The sequence below is a fragment of the Sylvia atricapilla genome, chromosome 6, assembly GCF_009819655.1.
Source record: "Sylvia atricapilla isolate bSylAtr1 chromosome 6, bSylAtr1.pri, whole genome shotgun sequence".
Taxonomy (NCBI): Eukaryota; Metazoa; Chordata; class Aves; order Passeriformes; family Sylviidae; genus Sylvia; species Sylvia atricapilla.
In genome coordinates this window covers 57572996-57581723 of record NC_089145.1, presented here as the reverse complement: position 1 = coordinate 57581723, position 8728 = coordinate 57572996, and the positions used below count along the sequence as shown (strand labels likewise).

The following is an 8728-nucleotide window of genomic DNA, read 5'->3' as shown; positions in this document are numbered from 1 at the left end:
CTCCTTAGCTGGTGGTGTGTGTCGGCTGAGCAGCAAGTGACATCTAGTGTTGGCTCAGGCAGCAGTAGCCATGGCTTGAGTCGGCTTTGTCGCTTCCATCCCAAGTTCTGAGACAGTTTTTGGTGCATGCAGTGGGTGCAGCTGCAGTGCCCTGCTCTGAGGGAGAGGGCAAGCTGCTTGCCCTTTCTGCTGTTGAGCTTGAACAGCTTGAGCCATGTGCGTCCATGGCCCCAGCCAAGGTGGTTCTGTCACAGGTCCTTTCCTGCAGAGATGACAAATGTTTTCCCTTTGAGAGAAACTCTTCTCTCTGGGTGCTGGCAGGGGAGTAGTATAATGGCAATGATGGAACTGCTAGTGGGATAGGTGGGTGTAGGGGTGATGCCAGGCCAAAGCCAGGTATCCAGTGGTAGGAGGTGACCTGGCTTCCCACCCCATGCATGCAGTCACTCCGTAGTCTTGCTTAGACAGGTGGAGGCTGTGTGCCATATGTGCTGCCCACAGGAGGTCACTGGTGAGCAAGCTGACTCCGTGTTTCTCTCCCCAGTCTGCCTGGTGAGGACCAAGTCTTGGAATGTGCACGGTGGCCTTTCCTCTGCGTTTTCCCCCCATCCTTTGGGCAGGAGCTGGACCTGAAGTCCAGGGTACTGCCAGTCTGGAGTGTGCACTTGCTCTCCAGTGACTTCTTTGATTTGCTGTCTTTCAGGATGATCCAGAGGCACCAGCTGGTGCAGTCTGTGCTGCAGGAGCTACAGGAAGCCACCGAATGCTTTGGTCTGGAGGGTCTCACCAGTGCTGCGCTGGAGGCAGAGAGGACCTTGTCATCCTTTTCCTTACCTGGCTATTGTGGGAGTCAGTTCCAAGAGGAGCTGGAGGTTGACCGGGTAGCCAGGAGCCTCTATCCTGAGGATGCCCCAAGTAACATGCTGCCTCTCGTTTGCAAAGGTGAGGGAAACCGCCTCTTTGAGGCTGCCAGTGTGCTGCTCTGGGGCAACCCCAGCCTCAGCCTGGAGCTGCAGGTGCGTACCGTGGTGGAGATGCTGCTGCACAAACAATACTACTTAAATGGCATGATTGATTCCAAAGTGATGCTGCAGGCTGCCCGCTACTCCCTCTGCACCGAGGAGACCCCGGAGATGACCAGCCTTCCCATGACTATCCTGGAAGCCATCTTTGATGCTGATATCAAAGCTACCTGTTTTCCTGGCACCTTTGCCAACATGTGGCATGTCTATGCTCTTGCCTCAGTACTGCAGTGTAACATCTACTCCATTTACCCCATGAGCAACTTGAAGATCCGACCCTATTTTAACCGGCTCATCCGGCCCAGGAAGTGTGGCCCACGAACCTCCACGCTGCACATCATGTGGTCAGGGCAGCAGCTCTCCCAGCAGGTCTTCAAAGCGCAGTACTTCGTGGCCGTGGTTGGCCTGGAGGAGCTGGAACCCACAATACCTTCACCAGAGCCTCCTGTCCAGCCCATGAAGACCCTTGAGCTGCTGAACAGTGACCCCCAGTTGACCTACTCCAACCTGCGTGACCGCTACAGCATCACCAAGAGCACCTTCTACCGCTGGAAGCGCCAGTCCCGTGAACACCGGCAGAAAGCCGCTGCCAGGTTTGCAGCCAAACACTTCCTCCAGTCCTGCTTTCAGGAGGGCAATATAATCCCCCTCCAGCACTTTCGACAAATGTTTCCAGAAATCTCCCGATCCACATACTACGCCTGGAAGCACGAGATGCAGAGCATGGTCAATGGTGATGCCTCTGCTCTGTCTGAGGCCCACAGGTTGCAGGAACTTCACAGGGTTGTCCCAAAAAAGGCTGATATGAGTGAGCCAGCAAATCCACAGGGGAGCTTAAAATCCTCAAGTCCTTCCCTAGATCCCATTCAAGCAGGCATCTTTATGCAAGGAGCCAAATCCTACCTGGAGAAGTGCATTTCCATGAACACTCTGGTGCCTTACAGATGCTTCAAACGCAGCTTCCCTGGTATCTCCAGGTCCACTTACTATAACTGGCGAAGAAAAGCAATCAAGGAGAACCCCAACTTCAAACACCCCCAGTCACCCTTGGATAACCAGAAAACTCTAGCTATAGGAAAGCCATTCCTGCCGTTGAAGCCAAGCAGTGTGCCTGTTAGGAAGAGACGGAATGGAGACCGGCCAGCGTCCAGGAGTCTCCTGCAGCTCCAGCCTTCTCTGTGCTGGAGAAAGCAGCTGCGAGATGTGGCCAGGAGGCAGGTCCAGCAATGGCAGCTGCCGTTCTGCAAGTACCGCCTGCGCTATCCATCTCTCTCCTCCACAGCCTACTGGTTTTGGAAGGGCAGTGGCCAAACCATTTGGCGGCATCGCTTGCCCTGGAGCAGCTCCAGCCTGCCATTGAACCGTGTGGCTTCCCTGGCACCTCCAAGAGCAGAGCCAGGCCTCAAACCGCAGTGCCATTTGGAGATAGCCACCAAGCACGTAGATAAGCCAGTGCCTGCTGTGCCGTGCAACACCACCATTTCGGGCTATGCCATGTCGGAGAGAGCCAACAGCCGGATGTTTGTGATGGATGTGATCGCCACTGCCCAGTTCAAGGCACAGGCCAAGCTGTTCCTGCAGCAGCGCTTTGAGTCGAAGACCTTCCCAACCTACAAAGAGTTCAGTGCCCGCTTCCCACTCACGGCCCGTTCCACCTATTACATGTGGAAGCGTGCCCTGCATGATGGGCTGACACTGGTGGATGCCTGAGTGCCAGCTGCCAGCTGGCTTGGCCACAGCTCCTCTGCTGATGTGCCCTTTGGCTCTCTGGTGAGGTGCCCGGATTGGGGCCTTGCTGATTTTGTTCTGGTTTGGTTTTGTTTTGTTCCTAGTTTCTGGCTTTCTTTTTTGTGTGGTTCAATCAGGTATGGAAGCATCCTCCCAGTGCCTACTCTCAGAGGCTGGAGGAGTGGAAGGAGAAAGCATTGAGTATCCCAAGGGAGAGGGGCCAGATAATTTTTTCCTCTCTTTGTGCTCTGAGGATTGAGCAAGGGAGGTAGTACTGTGCCAGTGCCATGGGATGCTGCTGGGCCTCATGAGATGGAGGATGTGAAAGTCTCTGTGGCCCCGGGCAGTTGCTTGAACGAGTAACGTGGATGTGCAGGATGAGCATGGAGGTGCCTAGCATCTCAGCAGTGAGCAGAGTAGTAGTAGCTCAGCTGTAGGTGAGGAGAGGTTTGGGGACTGCTCAGCTTTATGTAAGCATCATCTTTGGTCTGGGCATTTCCCAGCTGAGGAGAATAAAAGCTTCACTTGGGGTGAGTGAATCTGACTTTTAATACCTGCCTCTGGCTGCCCTGGTCTTTCCTAGATGGAGCAGAGGCTGGTAGATGGGGGGACTTGTTTGTGTCCTCACTGTAATCTGTATGCTGGGAATGCTAAACTAGGAGTCAGTGTCTCTTGCAGGCTCTGGAGATGCTGTCCCTAACCTTTCAGGTCGTGTAGCAATAACCTTTCACACAAGCCTTTCCTCTCAGCTGGCAGCTGCCTTACATTTCTAGGGTCTCTCTTCCCTGATGTATAGGAGAATGCAGAGAGACTGTGCCCAGTGTCCTTGCATCCCCTGTGCTGTGCTGCAAGCAACATGGATGCCTATGTCTTGTAAGAAACCAAAGCAATAAAGATTCTTCCACTCCTAGTCCTGTGTGGTTTCTCACTCTCACTGCATGATTTCTAGGCAAGGCTTTCCCCTCCCTCACTGTTTTCTAAAACTGTCTAATGGGCAGGGAGAGCCTGTGCACTTCTCAATCCCTGCTCTGGAGAAGGTCTTCTTCTGCCTCTCGGTTCCTGATGGGGAGTGTCTGCTGTGTGATGCCTCCTCTCTGGAGGCCTGGCTGGAGCTGTGCTTTCCAGAACAGATGCAAGGCTGGAGATAACCCAGTGTGCAGAGCCCTGTGTGACAGCAGGGATGCAGGGACAATGTCTGAGATGTTGGTGGTCCTGCCCTGAAGTGGTGGTGATGTACTGGGAGGCTGTTTGCACCTTTGCTGTGTGACCATCTTGAGGAGTAAGGCTGAGGAGGTCTCTGCCTGAGTCCAAAAACCCTCGTAGTATGTGAGTTCTCCTGTGGTGTCTGTCAGCATGGCTGTGCAGGGCTGTAGTATGTCTAGGGCTGGCTGGTACCACCGAGGATTGTGGTGACAACTGCAGTACCTGGTCTTGCTTCCCAGGAAGCTGTCAAAAGTCAGAGCAACTACAGATGTGGGGGGAGAGCTTCCCAAGCTCTGCATTTTCAAGGTCAGCTCCTGAGGCTGGGTCAGCAGGACTGACTCTTGTCCTGCTCTCAGGCCTTTGACACAGGGCATTATGAGCTTTGGTTTCCATGTTAAGAGGAGATGCCATAAGACATGTGGTGTGTCTGCCCCAAATCCATCCCCCTCTTCTGCCCCACCCCCTCCTCCCAAACTCCTTCGCAAATAACTTGTTTTTTTTCCTTAAGGTGTCTGGAACGTGTCACTGGCTGCTGCAGCCCAGTCCTGTTCCTGACGTAGTCTGGCTTCACTCCTGGTGAGCTTCCTGGGCAGAGGGGGGGCTCTGCTAGAAAGTTCTGCTCAGCTTTCTTCTGCAGCAGCCTGCAGGAGGAAGGGGTGCACAGGGTTGTCCTGTGGTGGGGCAGTCATGTTGAACCAGCATCTGGGGCACGTCTTAAGAAATCATTTAGCTTCTTGTCTTTGGTGATGATGGGATCTTGCCACCATCCACTCCAGCATGTCCTCTGTGGTCCCAGAGGAGAGATTCTGGGGCACTTGCTGCTTTGGGAAGGGAGGCACATAAAGAGCAGAGAGCTGCCAAGCAGTGCTATGTGCTGCTGCAAAGAGCCCTGGGCTCTGTGTCAGGAAGTAATTAAAGTAATTAGCTGCCAGGGAGGACTCATCCATGAACTCCTCTAAGGGAGTGAGCTGGTAATTACTCCAGAAAGATTACCTGTGTCTCCACGCTGCTGGAGGCTGGAGATAGCTGCTTTCAGCAGCAGTGGCGGTTGCAGCAGCAGCTGTGGAAATGGATGGAAGACCCCCAGAGTGTTTCCTGCCTTGCCTGAGCCAAGGGGAGCAGCAGGGAGGGTGGGTTTTCTCATAGTGGGTGCCACCATGGGCCCTATTTGGGTGGCCATGGGGCTGGGGCAGACTGTGACTGACAGTAGGGCTGGGGCATCCATCAGCATGGCACAGCATGACAGGTAATGGTCAGCTGCTGCTGGGGGCAGGTGGGCATCAGGAGAGCCTGGAGGAGCTTTTGTGTGGCCCAGGGCTCTGCTGGGTGAAGGAATGGCTTGTGCTTTACATCACCCAACTCTCCCTGGACTGGGAGTGCTGCATGCATCACACCTGGCCAGTTGCAGGATGAATTTCTTTTGGGTACTGGGCTCCACAACCCTTTGCAAGACAATTTTTAGAAGCCCTGGTGAAGAGATACAGATGTAAAGTTTTTCCTGCCCTTAGCTGAATGCCTGGGTGGGGCTTGGTGGGGAAAATAATACTTATCTCCCTCCCTGTGCCTTGATGGCAGCAGGCCACCTTGGATCACTGCCAGTTGGCCACCTAAATGGTGGGTGCTTGTAGCTGAGCAGAGCTTAAATGAGGGGGAAATTGTAGCGCTTGATTTGTAAATGTCACGCTGCTCTCACACTGAGCTGGTGCAGGGAGATGACTTTGAGGCAGGCTCTGCTGCTCAACATTACACTGCTAGGCAGTGAATCACTCCCCTTGCACCTGGGCAGTGGAGTTTCGCTCAGGTGTCACCTAAACTCCTTCACAGACAGGTGCTTATAAATACTGACCCCGGAAAAGCTGAAAATTAAACGGTAACTGAAAAGCAGAGGCTGAGGGGCTGCAAAGCACATGGGGACCAGCCTTTCATTTAACTTAATTTAGGGCTCTCCTCTGCCCTGCTACTAAGGCATCTCATTTGCATCCATGGGAGGAGTATGGAAGGTGGGCAGTGCAGTGCAGCATAGCCTGCCCAGGTGTTGTGGGAATAGTCGATTATGCCCAAGCAAAGCTTTGGGGCACTTTGCTGGTACATGTTAGCTCAAGCTTGGCTCTGCCTCCGGATTTTGCACAGGCAGCTTGTTTGTTGGTGCAAAGAGCAATAGTATTGGTTTTAAAAGCACATCAAGGTGGCAAAAGGCTTGCATTTCACAGGATAGCTCCTGTGCTTTGCTGAGATCATCAGAATGGAGAAGTAACAGCAGCAGGAAGATAGAGAAGCCAGAGCCATCATTCAAAACTGCTCACGAGCATAGCTGCAATTCAATATCAAGAATATCTGTGTGGGGAGGGAAAAAAAGATGAGAAGAGGAAAAAAAGGGATCGTTTTTATCAGTCCCTTGTATAATTTCCTCCACAGATCCAGACTACAGGCAACTAGTGCTGCCAAGCCAATTCAGTTGTTCAAACAGAATCTGCTTCCTCCTGTGCCCCAGCAGTGTTTTTGGGGAACCATCTGCCTCTGCCCCAGCAGGTTACTCCAGCCACTGCCAGGTCCTGTTCCCTGTTCTTCTACCACCTGCTCTGCCTCCTTTCCATTAAAATTCATCTCATGTGCTGTGGCTGAAAATGTCTTCTGGAGTCCAGCTGTGGCCCATCACTGCCCTGCCATTATGCTTCATGAATACTTTTTTGCTGAACTAATTACCCAAACATGAGATCTGCCTTCATCATGTTGGAGCCATGGCTCAGGCCTTTCCCTGGTTGCTGCCAGCTGAGGACCTCCCTGCCTGCTGCAGCAGTTCCTGCTGGCAGCACCTCATTGCATTTCCCTGCATTTCATCCCATCTCCACCACTCCTGCCTTCAAGGTAGCCCAGTTTCTCTGCTCTTCTTCTGTGTTTCAAACTCCTCCTAATTTGTCTCATTAGCAAATGACACTAAGGTACCCCACTTTCCTATGCCAGCTTGCCAGTGAAAATATGGAAGATAAATCCTTATATAGATCCTTAAGTGTTGTGCCCTCCAGTCCAATTGACCTTCTAAAATATCAACAGTCCATTCATACCTGTCCTGGCTTTCTTGGACCGGCCACCACCTGACCACTCTCGGTGTGGTTCCATCCCAGCAGTTTGGCCAAGTTCCAGATGCAGTTCTTTCCTCTTCTAGAAAACAAGTAAGCTGATGTGTAAGGCTATTTTAGCACAGTCAACATCTGGAAAATAATGCAGTTTTGGAGGAGGTAGCCAAGTATGAAAGCACTTTAGGAAGCAAACTCCCTTTTTTCTAGCCTAAGACTGTCAAGAGTTTGGTGCCTATGCCTAGACTTTGATATACCATTTCAGCAGATACTGCACTTACATTTGCATTTCATTTCTCCTCCCCTGTCATCTTCCTTTACTGATCTCCTCGTCCCTTTTCCATCACTTTAGTAACTGTAGTGCTGGGAAAGGTAGGAGAGCTGTAGCAGGATGGACACACACTCCTGCCGAACCCAGGTGCTTGAGAACAAAGTTATGTCTTCATGGCTCTCCTGTAACTGTGTGAGTCTGGGCAGGAAGGACCCCTTGCCCTTTGGGCTGTCCCTCAGCTCTCTGTGCCTGAAGGCAGCACTCTGTCTGCACTCTGACTTCTGTGAGAAACTGGGATTGATCCTGCCTGACATTGATTAGGCGACAAGATTTATTTAAAGATGGAGTCGGCAAATACTGAAAGGATTAAAAACTGATTAAGCATTGTGTCTCCAAAAGTACAGGGGGCTATTGCAGGCTGGGGGCATTTCTGCTGGGAAGCCTTCAGAGGATGGGAGCAATTTAAGAGCAGCCCTGCAGCCAGAAAAGCTCCCAGCTCCTGAGCAGAAATAAGCAGGAGTGGGGAAGGGAGAAGAGAGGTTCTTCCACTGCTGCCCCCATCCCATCCCACTCTCTGGCGTAGCTGGAGGGGCAGCACCAGCCTCTCTGCTCAGGGGAGCTTGGCCTGAGGGGAGATCCTGCTGATTTTGGGTGGGGAGACACAGGCCCTGTCTGGCCTAGGAACTCCTAAGTTGGGTGCTTCTGACACCTGTTAGTCTTGGGTCTCCAAAGCTTCTGAAGTACCATCAGTGAGAATATTTTAATTGCATCTTCAAGATACACCTACTAAAGGACATTTGTGGTCCATCTGTAAAGGCCTTCCTTGCTTCTGAGATCCAGCCCAGACATCAACTAGAGCAAAACCAGTGCAGCTCAGAGGAGCAGCACACCTGCAGCAGTGGTCCCCAAATGTCCCTGTGCCTGGACACCCCCAGGACTCAGAGTGGAACAGTGGAGAGAGGGCTGTATTGGGTACAGTCCCTTGGCACCACAAGGGATAGATGAGCAGTGGAGAGTGTGCCAACACTCCCGTGTGTCACCCTCATTAACTAAGCCCTCCAGAGGCATCACAGCAAGCCCTGTCACTCACCAGTGACCACGGAAACAGCATATGCCTTTGTCCTCAGCAAGGTGTCCTCACCTAGGGCTCTGTCCCCTCTTGACACCACTTGTCCTCTTGCCCCATGGGGACACTGACCCCAGCAGTGTGTGTGTTCTGGCACGTGTGGCTGCCAGAGTCTGGAAGAGTGAGCTGGTGCCTGCATGTGTGGTGAGAGGAGAGGTAATGAAGCTCCTAGCAGCTGATGCCTGCCTGAGTGATAGCTCTTAATTGGCTTCCCTCTGTAAAAATCCTCTCCCACCAGCCCCAGGAGAGATGACATTGCCACAGGCTGTGCCTCCTCATGCTCTCTCGACTGCAGGTAGGTTGT

At 52.5% G+C, this 8728-nt stretch overlaps 1 protein-coding gene across 1 annotated transcript; it reads left to right on the top strand.

The window, feature by feature from the left end:
- The first annotated feature begins 704 nt into the window (after positions 1-704).
- VRTN (vertebrae development associated) lies at positions 705-3790 on the top strand. Its single transcript, XM_066322305.1, has one exon. It carries the CDS (start codon positions 705-707, stop codon positions 2730-2732), a length of 2028 nt encoding a protein of 675 aa, XP_066178402.1. The 3' UTR covers positions 2733-3790.
- Positions 3791-8728: the final 4938 nt, after the last annotated feature.

What these genes read in the sequence shown, in the direction of transcription:
- VRTN (XM_066322305.1), top strand. Translation starts at nt 705, where the DNA reads ATGATCCAGAGGCACCAGCTGGTGCAGTCTGTGCTGCAGGAGCTACAG.